We start from the raw sequence: 25,890 nt of genomic DNA on the forward strand, positions 1-25,890 counted from the left end.
AGAGTCCATCCAACTTGTGAAGCACATTTTTACTTATTTACTTATTTAGGCTAGCCATAACAAAGGGATTGAATACATTTTGAACATCTTGGCATAGTTCTGTTATAATCTCCACCCGGCACAGCCAGAAGAGGACTGGCCACCCCTCATAGCCTGGTTCCTCTCTAGGTTTCTTCCTAGGTTTTGGCCTTTCTAGGGAGTTTTTCCTAGCCACCGTGCTTCTACACCTGCATTGCTTGCTGTTTGGGGTTTTAGGCTGGGTTTCTGTACAGCACTTCGAGATATTAGCTGATGTACGAAGGTCTATATAAAATAAACTTGATTGATTGAATACTTATTGACACAAGACATTTCAGCTATTCATTTTTTATTAATTTGTAAAAATGTCAAAACACGTTTCCATTTTGACATTACGGGGTATTGTGTTTATGCCAGTGACAAAACAATCTCAATTGAATCCATTTTATATTCAGGCTGTAACACAACAAAATGTGGAAAAAGTCAAGGGTTATGAATATTTTTTGAAGGCACTGTAGGTATTACTGCACTGTTGGAGTTAGAAACACAAGCATTTCACTACAGCTGCGATAACATCTGCAAATCTGTGTACGCGACCAATAAACTTTGATTCGATTTGAGATGTGGGTTTTTGATAATTGAATTACAGGTACAAGGCATTTTTTTTTAAACTAGGCAAGTCAGTGAAGATCAAATTCTTATTTACAATGACGGCCTACCACGACCAAACACTAACGACGCTGGGCCAATTGTGCGCCGCCCTATGGGACTCCCAATCACGGCCGGTTGTGATGCAGCCTGCTTAAACTTACAGAAGGCAAATTTCTCCCAAACTAAATATAAAAGTGTTGATTTTAGTTAGCAAGGGTCTTTCCTTCAACATTGTGTTTTGGTGCATTTCTAATGCCTTTTAGGAATTGTTCTGGTAGATGTTGTACATGGCCTCTTTTCCATCTGTTTGACTTAGAAATCAAAGCCTTTTTAGGATTGAAAATGGTTGAAAAATGATCAGTGCATTCAGAAAGTATTCAGACCCCTTCACTTTTTGTTATGTTACAACCTTATTCTAAAATGTATTAAATTGTTTTTTCCCCCCTCATCAATCTACACACAAATACCCCATAATGACTAAAGCAATACAGGTTTATAGATTTTTGCCATTTTACAAAAATATCACATATACATAAGTATTCAGACCCTTTACTCAGTCCTTTTGTTGAAGCACCTTTGGCAGCGATTACAGCCTCGAGTCTTCTTGGGTATGACACTACAAGCTTGGCACACCTGTATTTGGGGAGTTTATCCCATTCTTCTCAAGCTCTGTCAGGTTGGATGGGGAGCGTCGCAGCACAGCTATTTTCAGGTTTCTCCAGAGATGTTCTGGGATCTGGCTGGGCCACTCACGGACATTCAGAGACTTGTCCCGAAGCCACACCTGTGTTGTCTTGGCTGTGTGCTTAGGGTCATTGTCCTGTTGGAAGGTGAATCGTTGCCCCAGTCTGAGGTCCTGAGCAGGTTGTCATCAAGGATCTCTGTACTTCGCACCGTTAATCTTTCCCTCAATCCTGGCTAGTCTCCCAGTCCCTGCTGCTGATGGTGCCAGGTTTCCTCCAGACATGACGCTTGGCATTTAGGCCAAAGAGCTCAATCTTGGTTTCATCAGAGCAGAGAATCTAGTTTCTCATGGTCTGAAAATCCTTCAGGTGCGCTTTGGAAAACTCCAAGCGGGCTGTCATGTGCTTTTTACTAAGGAGTGGCTTAGCAAAGGGTCTGAATACTTATGTAAATAAGGTTTCTGTTTTTTATTTGTAATGTATTTGCAAACATTTCTAAAAACCTGTTTTCGCTTTGTCATTATGGGGTATTGTGTGTAAATTATGTAATCTATTTATGAATAAGGCTGTAACGTAACAAAATATTGAAAAAGTCAAAGGGTCTGAATTTGACATGCTCCTCTGAACTTCATGTTGTTGCTCATGGGTTCTTTTAGATGGAAATGCCATATTATGTTTCATTACAGAGATAATTGGTAGGCACATTTTGCTGTCTTCACTTGCCATTGATTACAATGCATTATTAAAATGTGTCTAAAACGTTAGAAAATGCTCCAAAACACTCCAAAACAACTCATATTACATCAGAATCCCATTCGGAATGTCTCTGCACTATTTTTTTTAATGTTCCACTGTCCCATAAATCCATATTTTCCCATTTTTTGATGTTATATTTGTAAACAGCGTAATTATAAAAATTGATTTGTCAGTGGACATTTTTATTTTGCAGAGTCATCATTCAGAATGGGATTCTGATCTAAATTGTCTTATCATCAGACTGTTACCATACTAACTGCATGGCTATCAGTCTGAAAGAAGTTGCTGTAAAAAAGACACAATCGTCTCAGATTACCTGCTACATAAGGACAAAATCAGCAGACAACAGGTAAAGTATGTACAAATTAAGTTTATTCAACAGTCGGATTTGTGATGGGACTGTTCACAAAAAGTGCACCTACATGTTAGAGACATGTCTTCTACTCTCTGATTAGTACAAGCTATGATGTAATATGAGTTGGTATGGAGCGTGTAATTGTTTTTAAGAAAAAAAAGGAAAAAAATAAGAAAAAAGGTTTTTAAGACGCTTTAGACATATTTGCATATAGCATTATAGTCAATGGCAAGTGATGACTCACCAAAATGTGACAACCAATTTTCTCTGTAATTAAACTAAATATAAAAAATATATATTTGGTGGGGGATCAACTAGCACAGAAAGAAGGAAAATAAGGACACACGTAAAAATGGGTTTATTTCCTTTAATGGCGCCCGGATCTCCGCCTTATTATCCGGTAGATACTCTTGTGTTGCGCGCGCGTGTCGTCAACCAATTCCTATCTCGAGTGTCTGACCCGCGGTGGGCGAGTTGGGCTGTGTCTGCGAACGATGAGAGCGTACGTTTCAGACACCGTGTAGGTTACACAACATGACTTAACTGAGAATAAAATGCTGCAAAATCATAAATTGACACGACTCAGAGACTGACACGTTTGTTCGCCAGTTTGGAGAGAGAGAGCCCGGAACCATGAAAAAATCAAGCCCGGCCAAGCCACCACCAGCTGAAGTCACCGTGCCAGACGACGAGGTTACCGTGCAACAACTGAACGCGCTTTTGTCAAACAGCAGCGGATTTTACAGTTTACCAACACAGCATTTCAACGAGGTCTTCCCTAGAATATACGTTGGTAACGCGTAAGTTATTTTTATTTGGCCGAATTCTGAGGAATGTGTGCTTTAGTTGTGCTGAAAAATGTCTAATGTATAACAATAATTGTATAGAACAGGGCTCTTCTGGTTACACTGGTTTGGGAACCAACCCGAGGTTGTAATTAACATGATTGTTAAACGAGTTAATTATTAGAATCAGGTGCGCTATATTCTGTTTGGAGTGAACCTACAGAATAGTAACTATCCAGGATCTGGGTTGGAGAGCCCTAGTATACAATTTCATCACCATCAATGAATCACCATATTTCATCACCATATTGTAAACGAACATTTTCCAAATCAAACCATTCCAAAAACATCGTCAAAAGGTGTCTCCGCATTCAATTGTATTTTACTAACCTTGTCAAGTAATGTATTTTATGCATTAGGCTAATGCAATCTCTTCATAATATTTGCCACGAGCATGGGAGGCGGTAGCCCAATATTGGGCTAAAGGAGTCTAAAGTTACTCCAAGGATATTTCATGTTCTTATTAAAGGAGCAATATGCAGAAATCACTGCCATTTCCTGGTTGCAAAAAATTCAAATTTTGCCTAATTTCAGTTTGTTACAGAACAAGCAATCATTGTGTAGGGAATCATTGTACCATCTAAACTGCTGTGAAATGTATTTTCCATAACCCAAAATATTGTATTTACAGCTGTTTGAAGCTGGTGTACAAACCTAAAGTAAACAAAAAGGTAATAATGGGAAGCATAGAAATGGCGCACAGAACAGATCTGCCTCAGATTTGCTTTAAATGAGTGACAGATCAATAACTCACATTTCTATGTGAATTTGTTCAGTCGCCAAAAAAAGTTACTTATTGCATGACAACCGGAAGCAGCAACGGTTTCATTTTCAATGAATGTTTTCGGAATATAATTATTTTTCTACAGGATTCTATTTTCAGGTTAAGATTTCTGCATGACCCAAAAACGTGCTATGATGTAGGGTAAGCGTACCTAAAGTATTAAGCCCACTTCCATCTTTGGATTCAAACAACGAAACGTTCTGTTCTAATGTTTCAACCAATTCATCTGGTTGTTATAGCCAGAAGTTTGTATTCTAAGACAATCTGGTGTCTTAAGTTGACAGTGATGTCTAAGTTCAATTTCATAAACTTTTTTCCCCCTGATATTTTCTGTATCTTCTCAGATAAGTGATTGTACTTTATGTAAAATTTAGAGATTCATGTACTTATATGCACATGATAGCATATTTAATTACTTTCTTGCCAGTTGAAAACGTTTATTTTTATGCAAGCAGTCGTGCCTGCATGTCAGTCACACAGTAGCAACATAACTTGGTGAACTACAACAAGGTAATAGATTTTAGGCATTCACAGCTTAGATCTTTATATGCATTTTATCTTAAATGAGCCTTTCATTGTTATATAGTTCATTGGGAAAGTATTCAGACTCATTCAATTTATCCAAGTTTTATTACGTTACAGCCTTATTCTAAAATGGATAGTTTATTTTCCCTCAAACTACACACAATACCCCATAATGACAAAACATTTGTTCAGGAAATTGACTCAGTACTTTGAAGCACCTTTTGGCAGCAATTACAGCTTAGAGTGTTCTTGGATATGATGCTACAAGCTTGACACAACTGTATTTGGGGAGTTTCTCCCATTCTTCTCTACAGATCCTCTCAAGCGCTGTCAGGTTGGATGGGGAGTGTCCCTTCACAGCTATTTTCAGGTCTCTCCAGAGATGTTCAAGTCCGGTCTCTGGCAAGAACATTCAGAGACTTGTCCCGAAGCCACTCCTGTGTTGTCTTGGCTGTGTTCTTAGGGTTGTTGTTCTGTTGGAAGGTGAACCCCTGCCCCAGTCTGAGGTCCTGAGCGCTCTGGAGCATGTTTTCATTAAGGATCTCTCTGTACTTTGCTCTGTTCATCTTTCCCTCGATCCTGACTAGTCTCAGTCCCTGCTGCTGAAAAACATCCCAACAGCATGATGCTGCTACCACCATGCTTCACCGTAGGGATGTTGTTGGCCAGGTGATGAGCGGTGCCTGGTTTCATCCAGATGTGACGCTTAGCATTCAGGTCAAAGAGTTCAATCTTGGTTTCCTCAGACCAGATAATCTTGTTTCTCATGGTCTGATAGTCCATCCCTATGGTGAAGCATTGGAGAAACTGCCCAAATCCACGTGTGCCAAGCTTGTAGCGTCATACCCAAGAAGAGTCGAGGTTGTAATCGCTGCCAAATTTCGAAACTTGCTTTTGCTTTGTCATTATGGGATTGTGTGTAGATAAGGAAAATAAACTATTTAATCCTTTATAGAATGAGGTTGTAATGTAACAAAACATGGAAAGTCAAGGGGTCTGAGTACTTTCCGAATGCACCATCTCAGGTGGACTTAAAGGGTACAGTAGCACAAAGCACTCCCTCTACACAATGTATAGAAATATTGATCAATACTAATGTGGCATAATATTTTTGTCTTATCATTTATATTTATACCCCAAACCATTGGTTTCAAAATATTTAAGAGTAAACTTTGCTATGGTCTTTTTTCCCCAACATAAATCACTTCCAGTTAAGCCCAGTATGCTCCTATTATGCCCGGTTTGCATTGAAACACATGGGAATAGTGTGTTTATCCCGAATACTCAATAATCATCAGCATAAATAGTTTGGTTTCGATTACACAAACTACAGTTAAGCATGTTATGCATCTAGCCATGATGCCTTTACCAAGATTGAAACCGCTGTACTCTTTCCAAGATGTTTGGAGTGGACAGGTAGTCGTTGATGAAGAGTACGATCAGGGTTGAGGGACGTCTGGGACAGAAGACCTAGAAGTGGTGGACCAAAAATGCAAAGAAATGAGGGACACGAAGATGACTACTTGGAGACTGCTCATGCACTTTTGGGTGGGGGAATTGTCATCTTGTCATCTTTCATTCATCTGATCCCGTTTTTTTGGTCCACCACCTGTACCTTTTTGTAATACAGTAGTTTCAAACCTCCCGCTCTACTATCTTCAGATAGGCTTTAGGAAGTGCTACTACTTTCATGATGAATAGTAATGATCTGTTTTTATTTTAATAACTGCAGGTGAGGTTAATCTAATTATTCTTACAGAAATTAGGGCAGTATACGTTAGACATGTCTAAACTTAGATTTATAATACTGTATGTTTGTCCTGGCTGCTATCATGGTCGAACACTCCCTGAATGATACGTTTACTACGCATCTCAGTGACTGGATTGAAGACAAGCTCATTACACAAACTTGAGGCGTGAGTCACTCTCAAACGACACCATCCATGGAGCCAAAAGTCAATGGAAGCCATGACGTAAGGTGCACTAAAATGCTTTTATCGACACCCGCTCAGTCTTTAATATATAAGTGCTGGGCAGCCCCTTGTTGACGGCACACTTTGGTTCTTTGTAATTGCTTGTTTTAATAATGCATGGGCTGGTACTGCACGGAGGAGTGAGCGGAGGACAGGGCAGGTAAATGGAGGGCGTGAAGGCATTAGCCATGCACTGAGTATAGCCTGTGCCTGCACCTATATGCGCGCACACGTACAAACGCAAGCGGGTATGCATACACTTGGGTAGGCACTGGTGTACAAACACATTCAGACGCATAGATTCTTTATTTTGTACACTTTGGTGCTTACAGGCACATCCTCTGAAACATGTATTGTACACATGCTCAAAGTTACACATTCATCCTCAGCCCTTTACGGAGGCTTTGTCTTTACAAGAGAAATGTGACTGGATTTGCGAGAATAGACCGAGCCTCAGAGTGAATAATGAGAGGGCAAAGTAGATGGCAGGGAGATGGAGAGGGGTAGATGGAGGAGAGCGAAGGGTAGCTATATCGGGTTATGTGAGCAGATCTGAGCCTCATGTACTCAAGCCATCGCTTCATCACCTCAGAGTAGCCTTGGCCCTGCAAACAGGCCAGACAGATGGGCAACCTCATCCCCTAGTCATAAACTAAGATGGTGGCAGACTGGTTCTTCATTAGTTAGCCCTGCAGTGCGGGCATGTTGACCCTCTGTCCCAGGGGACCCATCCAGGGTCACTCAGCCTCTCTCCATGCCCCTGCCTGGAGCCTGATGATATGCTCATCCAACTGCAGAGCACTCTGGGATGAGATGATATAGCCCCCAGAGCATAGTAAATACAGTAAACATGACCTGCATTCAATGAAAGTTCCAAATTAAGCAGCAGCAGCTGAAAAGATGAGCTCCTACAAATATTGAAATTTAAATGTTTTTTTAGAGTAAAGTACATCGAAAAAAATCAAAAGAAAACTGCAAACTGAATAGGAGACCAAACAAGCAGCAAACAAAGAAGAAAGGCTTTTGAAAAAGTAACAATTTTTTCATAAAATTATATCGTTTTCTTAGCTAGCTAAGTTGTTTACCTGTTGCTAGGCAGTTGCTAGGGACATTCCTGGAAGAAGCTAGCTAGCTAACAAGGTGTGTCTAGTTGGCAGAAGAGAAGAAGGGACAAAGAAGGGACAAAGTGGGACAAAATTAGGACAGAAGAAAAGGGAAAGGGGGGAAAAGGGACATTAAGGTGAAGCAGTCCTCTAAAGACACAAAAGACAATAATACAAGAAACAACACTTCTATTGCCTCTCCCTCTACGATACGCACTTCCGGGTTGGAGCGAGTAGTTGCATTCCGCTTTGCTCCACAGGTAGTATAACATTTCATTTCATTACAGTACAACAGTTTGATTTGTTTGATCTTAGCTGGCTACATAGCCGTCTTTGTATCCAAGATAATTGTGTAGTCTAGAGTAATTGTCGAGGTTACCTAGCCAGCTACACTTTCAAACAAACTCAACAACGCAGCCACTGCTAGCTAGCCTATTTCACCAGCCAGCAGTACTATATCATTTTAGTCAATAAGATTTTTTGCAACGTAAGCTTAACTTTCTGAACATTCGAGACGTGTAGTCCACTTGTCATTCCAATCTCCTTTGCATTAGCGTAGCCTCTTCTGTAGCCTGTCAACTATGTGTCTGTCTATCCCTGTTCTCTCCTCTCTGCACAGACCATACAAACGCTTCACACCGCGTGGCCGCTGCTACTCTAACCTGGTGGTCCCAGCGCGCACGACCCACGTGGAGTTCCAGGTCTCAGGCAGCCTCTGGAACTGCCGATCTGCGGCCAACAAGGCAGAGTTCATCTCAGCCTATGCTTCCCTCCAGTCCCTCGACTTCTTGGCACTGACGGAAACATGGATTACCACTGATAACACTGCTACTCCTACTGCTCTCTCCTCGTCTGCCCACGTGTTCTCGCACACCCCGAGAGCTTCTGGTCAGCGGGGTGGTGGCACTGGGATCCTCATCTCTCCCAAGTGGACATTCTCTCTTTCTCCCCTGACCCATCTGTCTATCGCCTCCTTTGAATTCCATGCTGTCACAGTTACCAGCCCTTTCAAGCTTAACATCCTTATCATTTATCGCCCTCCAGGTTCCCTTGGAGAGTTCATCAATGAGCTTGACGCCCTGATAAGTTCCTTTCCTGAGGATGGCTCACCTCTCACAGTTCTGGGTGACTTTAACCTCCCCATGTCTACCTTTGACTCATTCCTCTCTGCCTCCTTCTTTCCACTCCTCTCCTCTTTTGACCTCACCCTCTCACCTTCCCCCCCTACTCACAAGGCAGGCAATACGCTTGACCTCATCTTTACTAGATGCTGTTCTTCCACTAATCTCATTGCAACTCCCCTCCAAGTCTCCGACCACTACCTTGTATCCTTTTCCCTCTCGCTCTCATCCAACACTTCCCACACTGCCCCTACTCGGATGGTATTGCGCCGTCCCAACCTTCGCTCTCTCTCCCCCGCTACTCTCTCCTCTTCCATCCTATCATCTCTTCCCTCTGCTCAAACCTTCTCCAACCTATCTCCTGATTCTGCCTCCTCAACCCTCCTCTCCTCCCTTTCTGCATCCTTTGACTCTCTATGTCCCCTATCCTCCAGGCCGGCTCGGTCCTCCCCTCCTGCTCCGTGGCTCGACGACTCATTGCGAGCTCACAGAACAGGGCTCCGGGCAGCCGAGCGGAAATGGAGGAAAACTCGCCTCCCTGCGGACCTGGCATCCTTTCACTCCCTCCTCTCTACATTCTCCTCTTCTGTCTCTGCTGCTAAAGCCAATTTCTACCACTCTAAATTCCAAGCATCTGCCTCTAACCCTAGGAAGCTCTTTGCCACCTTCTCCTCCCTCCTGAATCCTCCTCCCCCTCCTCCCCCCTCCTCCCTCTCTGCTGATGACTTCGTCAACCATTTTGAAAAGAAGGTCGACGACATCCGATCCTCGTTTGCTAAGTCAAACGACACCGCTGGTTCTGCTCACACTGCCCTACCCTGTGCTTTGACCTCTTTCTCCCCTCTCTCTCCAGATGAAATCTCGCGTCTTGTGACGGCCGGCCGCCCAACAACCTGCCCGCTTGACCCTATCCCCTCCTCTCTTCTCCAGACCATTTGCGGAGACCTTCTCCCTTACCTCATCTCGCTCATCAACTCATCCTTGACCGCTGGCTACGTCCCTTCCGTCTTCAAGAGAGCGAGAGTTGCACCCCTTCTGAAAAAACCTACACTCGATCCCTCCGATGTCAACAACTACAGACCAGTATCCCTTCTTTCTTTTCTCTCCAAAACTCTTGAACGTGCCGTCCTTGGCCAGCTCTCCTGCTATCTCTCTCAGAATGACCTTCTTGATCCAAATCAGTCAGGTTTCAAGACTAGTCATTCAACTGAGACTGCTCTTCTCTGTGTCACGGAGGCGCTCCGCACTGCTAAAGCTAACTCTCTCTCCTCTGCTCTCATCCTTCTAGACCTATCGGCTGCCTTTGATACTGTGAACCATCAGATCCTCCTCTCCACCCTCTCCGAGCTGGGCATCTCCGGCGCGGCCCACGCTTGGATTGCGTCCTACCTGACAGGTCGCTCCTACCAGGTGGCGTGGCGAGAATCTGTCTCCGCACCACGTGCTCTCACCACTGGTGTCCCCCAGGGCTCTGTTCTAGGCCCTCTCCTATTCTCGCTATACACCAAGTCACTTGGCTCTGTCATATCCTCACATGGTCTCTCCTATCATTGCTATGCAGACGACACACAATTAATCTTCTCCTTTCCCCCTTCTGATGACCAGGTGGCGAATCGCATCTCTGCATGTCTGGCAGACATATCAGTGTGGATGACGGATCACCACCTCAAGCTGAACCTCGGCAAGACGGAGCTGCTCTTCCTCCCGGGGAAGAACTGCCCGTTCCATGATCTCGCCATCACGGTTGACAACTCCATTGTGTCCTCCTCCCAGAGTGCTAAGAACCTTGGCGTGATCCTGGACAACACCCTGTCGTTCTCAACTAACAACATCAAGGCGGTGACACGTTCCTGTAGGTTCATGCTCTACAACATTCGCAGAGTACGACCCTGCCTCACGCAGGAAGCGGCGCAGGTCCTAATCCAGGCACTTGTCATCTCCCGTCTGGATTACTGCAACTCGCTGTTGGCTGGGCTCCCTGCCTGTGCCATTAAACTCCTACAACTCATCCAGAACGCCGCAGCCCGTCTGGTGTTCAACTTTCCCAAGTTCTCTCACGTCACCCCGCTCCTCCGCTCTCTCCACTGGCTTCCAGTTGAAGCTCGCATCCGCTACAAGACCATGGTGCTTGCCTACGGAGCTGTGAGGGGAACGGCACCTCCGTACCTTCAGGCTCTGATCAGGCCCTACACCCAAACAAGGGCACTGCGTTCATCCACCTCTGGCCTGCTCGCCTCCCTACCTCTGAGGAAGTACAGTTCCCGCTCAGCCCAGTCAAAACTGTTCGCTGCTCTGGCACCCCAATGGTGGAACAACCTCCCTCACGACGCCAGGTCAGCGGAGTCAATCACCACCTTCCGGAGACACCTGAAACCCCACCTCTTTAAGGAATACCTAGGATAGGATAAAGTAATCCTTCTAACCCCCCCCCCCCCCCCCCCCCCTTAAAAGAGTTAGATGCACTATTGTAAAGTGGTTGTTCCACTGGATATCATAAGGTGAATGCACCAATTTGTAAGTCGCTCTGGATAAGAGCGTCTGCTAAATGACTTAAATGTAAATGTAAAATGAAAGAGTTCTGAGACAGGATTGTGTCGAGGCACAGATCTGGGGAAGGGTACCAAAAAATGTCTGCAGCATTGAAGGTCCCCAAGAACACATTGGCCTCCAACATTCTTAAGTGGAAGAAGTTTGAAACAACCAAGACTCCTTCTAGAGCTGCTCGCCTGGCCAAACTGAGCAATCTGGGGAGAAGGGCCTTGGTCAATGAGGTGACCAATAACCCGATGGTCACTCTGACAGAGCTCCAGTTCCTCTGTGGAGATGGGAGAACCTTCCAGAAGTACAACCATATTTGCAGCACTCTACCAATCAGGCATTTTATGGTAGAGTGACCAGACAGAAGCAACTTCTCAGTAAAAGGCACATGATGGCCCGCTTGGAGTTTGCCAAAAGGCAGCTGAGGGATTTTCAGACCATGAGAAACTAGATTCTCTGGTCTGATGATACCAAGATTGAATTCTTTGGCCTGAAATCCAAGTGTCCATGTCTGGAGGAAACCTGGCACCATTCCTATGGTGAAGCATGGTGGTGGCAGCATCATGCTTTTGAAAACCTGCTCAGGACCTCCAGCTGGGACAAAGTTTCACCTTCCAACAGGACAACGCAGGAATGACTTCGGGACAAGTCTCTGAATGTTCTTGAGAGGCCCAGCCAGAGCCTGGACTTGAACCCGATCGAACATCTCTGGAGAAACCTGAAAATAGCTGTGCAACTATGCTCCCAATTCAACCTGACAGTGCTTTACAGGATCTGTAGGGAAGAATGGGAGATACTCCCTGTTAGAGCCGATTTGGACATATCTGTATAAAAGACTGAACATACTGAGCTCCATTTACGTTTGTGTAAATATATGAATGTATATGATGAAATATTAGGTACGTACCTTTTATGATTTATATTTACCTGATCGAGATATATTAATTTGTTGTTAGTGTAATTCAGTTTTTGGCCCCCCCTCTTGCCCATTCATTGTACAGTGTTAAGTGTGTTAGTATAAAGGCAGGAAGTTGGGCCTTCGGAAAGGAGTCCTTGCTAGACGCAGGAGCGGTGTCGTTTTTTGAACATACAGACATACATACAGACAGGTCATATTATGTATTTGCCATATCAAGTAATCTCTGCTTTAAGTTGATTGGAGAATCATTTTTTGTTAGATATAAGAAGAATAAACATTTGTTGCACCATATCCCTGGATCTCATTGAATGTTTGGCCGTTTGGAAACCTTGAGTGTGAACTGTATCCGTACGAAACAACCCCGCTTCAGGCTTGGGCAGTGGCTATGATAAAGAGGAAAGGAAGCCACTACACTCCCCAAATACAGGTGTGCCAAGCTCGCAGCATCATAACCAATAAGACTTGAGGCTGTAATAATTGTCAAGGGTCCTTCAACAAAGTAGTGAGTAAAGGGTCTGTATACTTCAGTAAATGTTATATTTCATATTTATTTTAAGTACATTTGCTAAAAATTCTGAATTTGTTTTTGCTTTGTCATTATGGGGGTATTGTTTGCAGATTGGGGGGGTCTATTGAATCCTGTCGTGGAATTATTGTAATCAAAAGGAGACTTTTACATGTTCTCACTGCGTAGAAACCAGTGTCTGGCCCCGAGCCATCTCTCCCTGGTACCTTTTTTATAGAACAGAAACTTAAATTAACTTATGCTCTGGAATGTGGTATCACCCAAAGACATCGTAAATCTTCTGTCAGTGTTAAATCTCCCAGAGGTCCACTTTTAGTTCACACAGACACAATAGAGTTATAAGAACCCTCTATTCTGTTGCATGAAACAACCATTTGATGCAATTACAGTATTATAACATAGTTGCAGTTTTGCTCTCACAATCCCATTTTAGAATAAGGCTGTAACGTAACAAAATGTGGAAGAAGTCTAGGGCTCTGAGTACTTCCCGAATGCACTGTATAATAAAGCATTCCATGCGTCATCTCATTTGCAGACTTATGTAAGAGCCTACTATTTGTAATGTGCTTAATAGATGGTCATCACTCATCGATGTTTGCAAAAAAGACCGTTAAATGAATTGCGAAACGCCCATAGTGTAGAGGCCTTGGCTATAGATATAGATACGTTACTTATTTCTTTGCATGAAATGTGTTTTCCCTCACGCAATACTACTTACTACACTATATGACTGGACACATTAACAGAATTTATTTTTTAATTTGACAAATTACAGGGTAGCATATTCTACTGACACTCAGATCAATAAAAACGATGTTGTCCATATCATATGCCTACGAGAAGGAGAGACCCAAATAAGAGGACATGATTGTCCAAAACCGAACTTGGGTGGCACTCACCGGGGATATGGCCGACGCTCTCCGCTGGTGCCAATAAGATAGCTAATAGGGCTACTGTTCCCTCAATTTGAGAATTTTGATAACTAAAAGACAGATGAGTCTTTTCATTGTCTTCTAAGGCTAGAGAAGCTAATCAACCTCTGGCCAAGTCATGCTTTAGCAGCCTATTTTGAATGATTGTATTTCTGTGTAGGCTAATTAGGCCATATCATTTTGGCAATTTAATTCAAGCCTTATGGACGCTCTGAACCTATCTACTATCCCCCATAGTAAAGTTTGGTGGAGCCACTTTTAGACAGGGGATATGTCTGCCTATGTTAGTGGTCCCCCAGGGGACAGGGGAGTGTTCGGAGCCCAGTGCCATGCAGACCAGTGTTACCATTAGTCGGTAATGGTGTGCTTTTGGCTGTATTTTGTTGTTGAAAAGCTGATTTTAAATAAAAATGCCACCGGCCAATTGTCGGGGAGAAGAAGAAAAGGATTCATTGCTATAAAAAAAATGGCTGTGTGCTCGATTTTATGGGTGTGGCTGAAATAGCCATCCCCTCTAATTTGAAGGGCTGCTTATTTGGTGTGATAATCGACAACCAGGAAGCGCATGCAACAATCACATTTTCACAATAATGCTCCGAGAATGCATTGACTACTCAGAACATTTAGGGTGACCAGCAGGAGAGGCTTTGAGACGGTGTTACGACAATGGCTTGAATAGCATGTCTGGGACAACTTTGTCAGAACTGCTAGAACCTGGTATTGCTGAACCATGTACTGTGTGTTTAGTTTGACAGCCACTGTAAAGTAGGTCTAGCATTTGCTTATTTGCCGTATCTACCCTTGAGTAGCTACTCAACAAAGCTGATAAGAGTGATTATGGAAGCCTTCAATATAACTTTATTGAAGTGTTCCAAAGCAATGTACTCGGGTGTGCCCCGTGCTTAATCGATGTCTGCCGTCTACCTCAGAAATAGATATTTCTATGGTTTATATCTCACAGGTTCGTGGGCCAGAATCTGATGCGTCTGCAGAAGCTGGGCGTGACCCACATCCTGAATGTGGCGGAAGGCAACTCCTTCATGCACGTCAACACCAATGCAGATTTTTACGCGGGCTCGGGCATCACCTACCATGGCATCCAGGCCAATGACAAGCCGCAGTTCAACCTCAGTAACTTTTTTGAGGAGGGGGCGGACTTTATCGAGAAGGCTCTAGCACACAACAATGGCAAAGGTGAGTCTGACCACTCTCTGTTCTCTTTAACCTTATTCATAGGTGATAATTGTGTATTTAAACGATTTCACCATGTAGTTTATAAGCAAATACCTGATTTCTATGCAATAAAATAGTGGCAACTGCCTCTTATACAGTGCCTTCAGAAAGTATTCATACCCCCTGACTTATGCCACATTTTGTTGTTACAGCCTGAATTCAAAATGGATTAAATAAATCTCACCCATCTACACACAATACCCCATAATGACAAATTGGAAACATGTTTTATGTTTTTTTGCAAGTTTATTGAAAGTTAAATACAGATCTAATTTACATAAGTGTTCAATACTTTGTATAATAACTATGCACCGATATGACATTTTTTGGCTGATACCGATATCTGATATTTTCCTTGCAAAAAAAACCCGATACCGCTGTTTACAATTTTTGCGACCTTCTAAGCATACTAGTACGGTTAAATAGTTAACACCCATACGGACGCAGCGGTCTAATGCACTGTGTCTCAGTATTTGCTGACTTTTTGTACCGCTTTGACACTACTACTGTATCTTTTATGACACGCAAAGACCCAAACGGCGTTCCATAGTATGTATGTCGTGAAGCTGATAGCAGTGGCGCTATTACTGTGCAACTCCGGTAGGGCTACATCTGAAAAAGGCGAAAGCCATCATCACTCACGACAAGCGGTTGATTGTCAAGGGCAATGAATTCCATTATCTTGGCTTTAATGGATTTCGCCGTTGAGTCGTCTCGCTGAAATGTTCTTACTCTTTCAAATGACTGCTGGACATGATGACTGCTTGATCCACACAGCAGACATTGTGGGCTAGGTTAGGAATGCTGTGTTGCACGTGTAGCGTAACATTTTACGCGGCGTCATTACGTTGTGTACCTACGTTTATATAGGTATGCACGTCAGCTTTGACATCGGTTTTTAAAATCGGCGTTAAACTAGACATCAGGCCGATACCGATGTTGGCATTTTTAGCTAATATCAGCTGATTCCGATATCGTGCATCCCTAATAATAACCTTTTGCAGTGATTGCAGCTGTGAGTCTTTCTGGGTAAGTCTCTAAGCGCTTTGCACACCTGGATTACACAATATTTTCAAAATTCTAAGTTTGTTGGTCAACCATTTTAAAGTCTTGCCATATATTTTCAAACCGATTTTTAAGTCAAAACCATAACTCAGCTTCTCAGGAACATTAACTGTCTTTTTGGTAAGCAACTTTAATGTAGATTTGGCCATGTGTGTTCAGTTATTGTCCTGCTGAAAGGTGAATTAATCTCCCAGTGTCTGGTGAAAAGCAGACTAAGGCAGGTTTTCCTCAAGGATTTTGTGGAAAATCTCCCAGTCATTAATGATTACAAGCATACCCATAACATGATGCAACCACTATGCTTTGAAAATATGGATAGTGATACTCTAAGTGGCATCTAGTGGGCAAAGCTTGGCACTTTCTCACAAATATTATGGTAAATAATGCATGTGACTTCAAATTTGCTAATTTCTCTGAACGGGGAAAACATCACCAGATTCACTGGAAATGCATTACAAAGGATGAAGTGGCAATACTCCAAGCAGCAGCTCCATACAACTTGTTAAACATGGAGAACTGATACTGTATACTGTTTTTTTTGGGAGGTCCGTGAGTGGCTTTTGACCATTTTATTGGATTCCTCATGTTAGGAAGAATTATGGTCCAAATCAGATTTTAGGTACTATATTTGTTGAAGATTATATGAATCCTGTAAAGTAAAATTGCCAATTTGGGTGCAATTATTTTTCAAAATTTCTCAGATCGAATGAAATTTCAACAAAATGTCTCAGGAATGCTGATCTTATCTGTTTTCTAACTACAGAAATAATTTCGGCGCAATCTGAGATGCGCTTTTTGAGGTTGAATGACTCCGTAATATCCTCTGCTATCAATAGTTTGTTTCCCCCTGGTAAAAACTGTGGACAAACCTTTGTTTCTCCAAGTCCAAGTTCTGAGGAGTAACAGCAACTGTCCTTCAGGGCACAGGATATTTTAATGATGGATTAGACACTGAGTATACAAAATGTCACTTGTTAAATCCACTTTAATCAGTGTAGATGAAGGGGAGGTCACAGAAGGATGTTTAAGCCTCGAGACAATTGAGACATGGATTGTGTTGTGTGCCATTGAGGGTGAATGGGCAAGAAAAAGATGTAAGTGCTTTTGAACGGGGTATGGTGGTAGTTGCCAGGCGTGCCGGTTTGTGTCAAGAACTGCAACGCTGCTGGGTTTTTCCATTCTCAACAGTTTCCCGTGAATGTCAAGAATGGTCCACCAGCCAAGTTGACACAACTCTGGGAAGCATTGCAGTCAACATGGGCCAGCATCCCTGTGGAACGCCTTTGACACCTTGTAGAGTCCATGCCCAAACGAATTGAGTCTGTTCCAAGGGTAAAGGGTGTGTGCAAATCAATATTAGGAAGGTGTTCCTAATGTTTTGTATAATCCGTGTAAGTCATCAGTCCGGCTTAACAAAGTGGAGATGGATAGTCCTGTAAACTGTTTTTCACGCTAGTCCTATTCCACATTGCTGTATCAGCTGATGTTTCGGTCAGTTAAATTTGAGAACATTCTGCTGGTGATAGATCTGTTGTACCAAACCCCCCACATTTTTCCATCGAGAGTAAACAGACACCACTTTGCCACAAGTTATTTTTCCTTTCCTCTGTGTTCCAAAGGTAAAACACGCTTAGGAGATGCTACTTAAAGAGGACCATTTGATGTACAGTACCAGGACAGTGAAACATATTGCGTTTGATAGTACTGTAAGACGTACTCTTTGTGATATGTGTCAGATTTGTATCAGAGCACCAACACAAAACATAATGGAAATCTATCATAGAAGCGAACAATAAAAGGAGTCCCATCACTTCAACCAACACCCTCTAATTCATAACAGCCTGCTGTAGACAGAAAGGACAAGAACAGCCACCTATCTCTGACCACGCCTCTGGCTCCTTTCTCCTCTCCTCTCCCAAATGTTACCCTGGGGGCCCGTTTCATTGGAGCCCTGAACACTGTTTGGTGGCATGGATTTAATGGAAGCGTTGACACAGCTGCGTAATTATAAATCATCTTAATTCTCAGCCAATTAGGCGGCAGCTGCATCGACACCCCAGTAAATCACAGTGTACTACAGTAGAGGAGGTGGAAGAGAGAGGCGGTGGACATCTTTCGAACGAGACACACAATGTCATAACACCAGCCCCTAGTGTCCTGCTATAACCCACCGAGTCTTGATCAGTGACATTTTGTGACCACTGTGCAGAGCTGTGGAAAGGTCAGCGTTGGAGCTTGTGCATGTGACTCGTCAGCCGGGTTGCTCAAGTGGACGAGTGTGTGTTGCCAGCCAGGTTGCGTGTGTATTGACCGAGCGTGTGTTATTTATTTTTTTATATATATATATATATATATATATTTATATATATATATTTATTAGCGGGATTGTGGGAAGCGGCGAGGTGTATATAATGAGCTGCTACAGTCAGCCATGCATTGATCGGCGGGCGGCATCGGGTTTTGAAGCTTGGCAGCTCTGAACCGAGCACAAGCAGATCAGCTTCTCGGTGAAGTCAGCACGGTGAATTCCTCCCGGGCGAGTAGGTTGATTTTTAACGAGCGTATGCTTTGAGGATGATACGCGTAGCCTACGTATCCAGGTGCGCACACTGCTCTGATGTGGCTAGGCCAGTGGTTAGGTGCAATGAAGATGGTTAACATTGACTTGTCTGCCGCAGAGGTCAGGCCCTAGGTGTGCATCTCCCTGGCTGAGATGCTTCGCCAGGCAAGGTTATATTTGGAGCATCTGTTCCCTCCCTCCTATCATCACTGTACCTCAGTGTTCCCTCTTTTTCCTTTTACTTCAGTCTTAGTCTTCGTCAGAATCCTAATGCCATAAATGCTCCTTTTTTTTGTGTTCCTTTAAGACCACAGATCTGACAGGATTTGATGGGTGCAAGCAGTATAGTGAAACCCTATCCAGTCCTCTCAACCGTCAGTGTTCATGAAGGAAAGGAGTTGCGTAAAGAGAATTGGGACGTAGCCCTAAGTGTCTGTCTCTGTCCATCAGGGAAGGTGTACGTCCACTGCCGAGAGGGCTACAGCCGCTCGCCCACCGTTGTCATCGCTTACCTCATGCTGCGCCACAAACTGGACGCCCGGGTGGCGGTCGCCACAGTGAGGCTCAAGAGAGAGATCGGCCCCAATGACGGCTTTCTGCGCCAGCTGTGCCAACTCAACGTGAAGCTGGCGAAAGAGGGCAAGTTGAATGGGGTGATGCCAGTCGTGGTGGCCAAGTTGAAGACCAAATAAGGGAACGAGAGAGCGTGACCCAACGCCTTCTGTAGGTCTCTGCTCCCCTAAGAGCCAACCGGCCTCAATCCACCCTGACCAGCAACACATCACTCAGACACATGCACACGCGTACATCCACAACCTGTAACATGCATGCATATACATACAGTGCTGTGAAAGGATTTGCCCCCTTTCTAATTTTCTCTACTTTTGCTTATTTATTTTTTTATACGGAATGTTAGCAGAGCTTCAACCAAAACCTAATATTAGATAAAGGGAACCGGAGTGAACAAATACCACAACAAATACCATACTTATTTCATAAACAAAGTTATGCAACACCCAATGCCCCTGTGTGGAAAAAGTATTTGCCCCCTTTTCCCCTAGGACTTACCCTCTGCAGGTACTAGCCTGCTCGGGCTTACCTTCCGTGACTTACCATATATCCTAAATCTACGATCGGTCGTAATACAATGGGACTACTCAATAAGCTCAGGCTTTCTAGGTCTGTATCCTATAATTGGTTCAGCCTACGACTCATCTCCCCAATAAGTCAGAATGAGTGATAACAGGTGTAGGAACTGTGCCTACCTTGTTTTTGGTGCCGGCTCCTGTTTCACTGATTCGGATTCTCTAGTTGGACTGTAAATCGTGGTTGACCCTGCTCGCAGCGCCAGCTGTTGAGCTCTAAAATAGAGTAAAGCTCAAACCAAGTTTATTCACCCACTGGGTCACACAGCTGCAGAAGACAGACGTGTTTCCTCCAGCACAAGTATTTATACCCTCCCCTTTAGGACGGAGTCTCCTCCTTTTCCCTAAACATCGTTGTTGGGCGGGAAATGAAGTGATATGGGTAATAAACTGTTCCTTCTCACTTCATGTGACCTGACCTCGGCCCCAATTTCCTCTCTAATCCACAGCTAGATCCCCTTTATCAGTGACCGCAACCATGTGATTGCCTTTTTCCCTTCGTAACATTCCAAGCCCCTGGCTCTTATCCAACCTCCATTGACCCTACCATGTACACTCCTCCTACATATACCCATTAACTTCTGGTGTAGCATTAACAGGCGGATGGCCTGACGTTCTCCTGTAGATCCTCATGCCAGCGGTCAAGCATGGTGGTGGTAATGTGATGGTTTAGGGATGCTTTGCTGCCTCAGGACCTGGACGACTTGCCTTTTTTAATAGAGGGAACTATGATTTCTACTTGAATGTGAGGCCATCCGTCTGTAAGGCCATCCGTCTGTAAGCTGAAGCACAGCTGGGTCAAGCAGCAAGACAATGATCCAAAACACACAATCAAGTCTACATAAAAATGTCTAAAAAGCAACATCTAAACTTTTGGAATGAATGGCCTAGTCAACGTCCAGACCTAATTCCAATTGAGACGTTGTGGCAGGGACTTTAAATTAGCAATTCATGCTTAAACTCACATGTCGCTGAGTTAAAGCAGTGCTGCATGCAAGAGTGGGTGAAACAGCGATGTGAGAGACTGATCAACAACTACAGGAAGCGTTTGGTTGCACACCTACGCTAAAGGTGGCACGACCAGTTATTGAGTGTAAGGGTGCAACACAAGGGAATTGGATGTTGCGTAACTTTTTTGTTTAAATAAATAAAATGTGTATAATTTATTAGTATACTCACGTTCCCTTTTAATCTAATATTAGGTTTTGATTGAAGATCTGATAACGTTCCGTATCAAAAATAGGCAGACATTTTGAAAATCAAGAAGGGGGCAAATACTTTTTCACGGCACTGTACATGCATGCATGTTGACAGTCACACAAACTAACGCTTTCTCTCTTTCACACACACTGTATCTGTCACGCTGCTGTCCTCTTTCTCTGCCTGTATCGTTGGTTACATCTGTCCAACAGCGGGGGAGTTATGTTAGGCAGAGGAGAGATGGAAGCCTTCTAACCGTGGCTCAGTGCTTTAACGTATATTCTGTCACCCATCTCTCTATATTCCAATAACATACATGCCACTGCTAGTACATACAGCTCCAAAGTTCTCCTAGTGTGAGGTTTTGACCTGACCAATGAAGCATTCCCTAGACCATAGGTTTAGAACACTGGACAGCTCTCCCTGTGTGCCACTTTTGGAGCTCTGAGGTACGAGTAATAGATTATAGCACAATATTTTCATAGTATCACACTGCCAGGACTGTCTGACTACAGTGATGTCATGACACCAACAAAATGTATCCCAGACCAGTCTGGAATGTTTTGACAGACACTGGTTCATTTGGTCTAGTCCAGTGGTTCCCAAACTTTTTATAGTCCCGTACCCCTTCAAATGTTCAACCTCCAGCTGCGTACCCCCTCTAGCACCAGGGTCAGCGCACTCTCAAATGTTATTTTGCCATCATTGTAAGCCTGCCACACACACACTATACGATACATTTATTAAACATAAGAATGAGGGTGAGTTTGTCACAACCCGGCTCGTGGGATGTGACAAAGAGCTCTTATAGAACCAGGGCAATAATAATTAATAATAATAATAATTTTGCTCTTTATTTTACCATCTTACATATAAAACCATATTTGTTAATCGAAAATTGTGAATAACTCATCACAGGTTAATGAGAAGTGTGTGCTTGAAGTCTGTCTTAAATCCTTTTCCACACAGTCTGTATTTAGTTTTCATGCTAGTGAGGGCTGAGAATCCACTCTCACATAGGTACGTGGTTGCATAGGGCATCAGTGTCTTAACAGCGTGATTTGCCAAGGCAGGATACTCTGAGCGTAGCCCAATCTAGAAATCTGGCAGTGGCTTCTGATTTTTAAAATTACATTTTCACAGAATCGCTTGTTGCAATTTTGAGGCTCTCTTGTTCAGATATCGGTAAGTGGACTGGAGGCAGAGCATGAAAAGGATAAACTGGATTCGTTATCAGTTTCGGGAAGTACCTGCGTAATTGAGCATCTAACTCAGGTGCTTTGCTATATCACATTTGACATTGTCCGTAGCTTGAGTTCATTTGCACACAAACAAATCATACAATGATGGAAAGACCAGTGTGTTGTCCTTGTTAATGCAGACAGAGAAGAGCTCCAACTTCTTAATCAAAGCCTCGATTTTTGTCCCGCACATTTAATAAAGTTGCGGAGATTCCCTGTAATCATAGATTGAGGCGAGGGTGGGAGAAGAAATTGTCCAGATAGGACAGTCTTGAGAAACTCGTCATCATGCAAGTGGTCAGACAAGTGAAAATTATGTTCAGTAAAAACTTTATGCTCGTCTCTCAATTTTAAAAAAAACGTGTCAATACTTTGCCCCTTGATAACCAGCACACTTCTGTATGTTGTAAAAGTGTTACATGGTCGCTGCCCATATCATTGCACAGTGCAGAAAATACATGAGTTCAGGGGCCTTGCTTTAACAAAGTTAGACATTTTCACTGTAGTGTCCAAAATGTCTTTCAAGCTGTCAGGCATTCCTTTAGCAGCAAGAGCCTCTTGGTGGATGCTGCATTGTACCCAAGTGGCGTCGGGAGCAACTGCTTGCACGCGCGTTACTACTCCACTATGTCTCCCTGTCATGGCTTTTGTGCCATCAGTACAGATACCAACACATCTTTACCACCAAAGTCCATTTGATGTCACAAAGCTGTCCAGTACTTTTAAAAATATCCTCTCCTGTTGTCCTGGTTTGCAGAAGAGGTCTTCTTTAATTGACCCCCCCATAAATGTAACAGACCTATACCAGGAGCTGTGCCAGGCCTGCCACATCTGACTCATCCAGCTGTAACACACCGAATTCACTGGCTTGTATGCGAAGCAGCAATTGTTTCAAAACATCTCCTGCCATGTCACTGATGTGTCGTGACAGTGTTGTTTGATGAAGGCATTGACTGTGTAGTTTTTTGGGGGGGGGCTTTTCCCCCAGCATTGTCCCAGCCATATCCGTGGCAGCAGGAAGAATTAAGTCCTCCTCAATAGTATGGGGCTTGCCTGTCCTAGCCACTCGGTAGCTCACCGTTTACGACGCTTCTAGCCCCTTCTTATTAATGGTATCTGTTGCTTTTTATACATGTCTTACTACTCAAAAGTCGTCTTAATTCTTGCTCCAAAAATTCCTGTGGCTTATTTTTAAAATTGTCATGTTTTGTTTCTAAATGGACTAAATGCATTCCAAGTGGACATTCTCTCTTTCTCCCCTGACCCATCTGTCTATCGCCTCCTTTGAATTCCATGCTGTCACAGTTACCAGCCCTTTCAAGCTTAACATCCTTATCATTTATCGCCCTCCAGGTTCCCTTGGAGAGTTCATCAATGAGCTTGACGCCCTGATAAGTTCCTTTCCTGAGGATGGCTCACCTCTCACAGTTCTGGGTGACTTTAACCTCCCCATGTCTACCTTTGACTCATTCCTCTCTGCCTCCTTCTTTCCACTCCTCTCCTCTTTTGACCTCACCCTCTCACCTTCCCCCCCTACTCACAAGGCAGGCAATACGCTTGACCTCATCTTTACTAGATGCTGTTCTTCCACTAATCTCATTGCAACTCCCCTCCAAGTCTCCGACCACTACCTTGTATCCTTTTCCCTCTCGCTCTCATCCAACACTTCCCACACTGCCCCTACTCGGATGGTATCGCGCCGTCCCAACCTTCGCTCTCTCTCCCGCTACTCTCTCCTCTTCCATCCTATCATCTCTCCCCTCTGCTCAAACCTTCTCCAACCTATCTCCTGATTCTGCCTCCTCAACCCTCCTCTCCTCCCTTTCTGCATCCTTTGACTCTCTATGTCCCCTATCCTCCAGGCCGGCTCGGTCCTCCCCTCCTGCTCCGTGGCTCGACGACTCATTGCGAGCTCACAGAACAGGGCTCCGGGCAGCCGAGCGGAAATGGAGGAAAACTCGCCTCCCTGCGGACCTGGCATCCTTTCACTCCCTCCTCTCTACATTCTCCTCTTCTGTCTCTGCTGCTAAAGCCAATTTCTACCACTCTAAATTCCAAGCATCTGCCTCTAACCCTAGGAAGCTCTTTGCCACCTTCTCCTCCCTCCTGAATCCTCCTCCCCCTCCTCCCCCCTCCTCCCTCTCTGCTGATGACTTCGTCAACCATTTTGAAAAGAAGGTCGACGACATCCGATCCTCGTTTGCTAAGTCAAACGACACCGCTGGTTCTGCTCACACTGCCCTACCCTGTGCTTTGACCTCTTTCTCCCTTCTCTCTCCAGATGAAATCTCGCGTCTTGTGACGGCCGGCCGCCCAACAACCTGCCCGCTTGACCCTATCCCCTCCTCTCTTCTCCAGACCATTTGCGGAGACCTTCTCCCTTACCTCATCTCGCTCATCAACTCATCCTTGACCGCTGGCTACGTCCCTTCCGTCTTCAAGAGAGCGAGAGTTGCACCCCTTCTGAAAAAACCTACACTCGATCCCTCCGATGTCAACAACTACAGACCAGTATCCCTTCTTTCTTTTCTCTCCAAAACTCTTGAACGTGCCGTCCTTGGCCAGCTCTCCTGCTATCTCTCTCAGAATGACCTTCTTGATCCAAATCAGTCAGGTTTCAAGACTAGTCATTCAACTGAGACTGCTCTTCTCTGTGTCACGGAGGCGCTCCGCACTGCTAAAGCTAACTCTCTCTCCTCTGCTCTCATCCTTCTAGACCTATCGGCTGCCTTTGATACTGTGAACCATCAGATCCTCCTCTCCACCCTCTCCGAGCTGGGCATCTCCGGCGCGGCCCACGCTTGGATTGCGTCCTACCTGACAGGTCGCTCCTACCAGGTGGCGTGGCGAGAATCTGTCTCCGCACCACGTGCTCTCACCACTGGTGTCCCCCAGGGCTCTGTTCTAGGCCCTCTCCTATTCTCGCTATACACCAAGTCACTTGGCTTTGTCATATCCTCACATGGTCTCTCCTATCATTGCTATGCAGACGACACACAATTAATCTTCTCCTTTCCCCCCTCTGATAACCAGGTGGTAAATCGCATCTCTGCATGTCTGGCAGACATATCAGTGTGGATGACGGATCACCACCTCAAGCTGAACCTCGGCAAGACGGAGCTGCTCTTCCTCCCGGGGAAGAACTGCCCGTTCCATGATCTCGCCATCACGGTTGACAACTCCATTGTGTCCTCCTCCCAGAGTGCTAAGAACCTTGGCGTGATCCTGGACAACACCCTGTCGTTCTCAACTAACAACATCAAGGCGGTGACACGTTCCTGTAGGTTCATGCTCTACAACATTCGCAGAGTACGACCCTGCCTCACGCAGGAAGCGGCGCAGGTCCTAATCCAGGCACTTGTCATCTCCCGTCTGGATTACTGCAACTCGCTGTTGGCTGGGCTCCCTGCCTGTGCCATTAAACTCCTACAACTCATCCAGAACGCCGCAGCCCGTCTGGTGTTCAACTTTCCCAAGTTCTCTCACGTCACCCCGCTCCTCCGCTCTCTCCACTGGCTTCCAGTTGAAGCTCGCATCCGCTACAAGACCATGGTGCTTGCCTACGGAGCTGTGAGGGGAACGGCACCTCCGTACCTTCAGGCTCTGATCAGGCCCTACACCCAAACAAGGGCACTGCGTTCATCCACCTCTGGCCTGCTCGCCTCCCTACCTCTGAGGAAGTACAGTTCCCGCTCAGCCCAGTCAAAACTGTTCGCT

The 25,890-nt window shown here is 44.4% G+C and overlaps 1 protein-coding gene across 1 annotated transcript; it reads left to right on the plus strand.

Moving 5' to 3' along the window:
• The first annotated feature begins 2,854 nt into the window (after positions 1 to 2,854).
• Positions 2,855 to 24,046, plus strand: LOC129829218 (dual specificity protein phosphatase 3-like). Its single transcript, XM_055890876.1, has 3 exons — positions 2,855 to 3,263; positions 14,691 to 14,923; positions 19,038 to 24,046. Exons 1-3 carry the CDS (start codon positions 3,097 to 3,099, stop codon positions 19,277 to 19,279), a joined length of 642 nt encoding a protein of 213 aa, XP_055746851.1. The 5' UTR covers positions 2,855 to 3,096; the 3' UTR covers positions 19,280 to 24,046.
• Positions 24,047 to 25,890: the final 1,844 nt, after the last annotated feature.

Source organism: Salvelinus fontinalis, chromosome 30, assembly GCF_029448725.1.
Source record: "Salvelinus fontinalis isolate EN_2023a chromosome 30, ASM2944872v1, whole genome shotgun sequence".
NCBI classification, from domain to species: Eukaryota; Metazoa; Chordata; class Actinopteri; order Salmoniformes; family Salmonidae; genus Salvelinus; species Salvelinus fontinalis.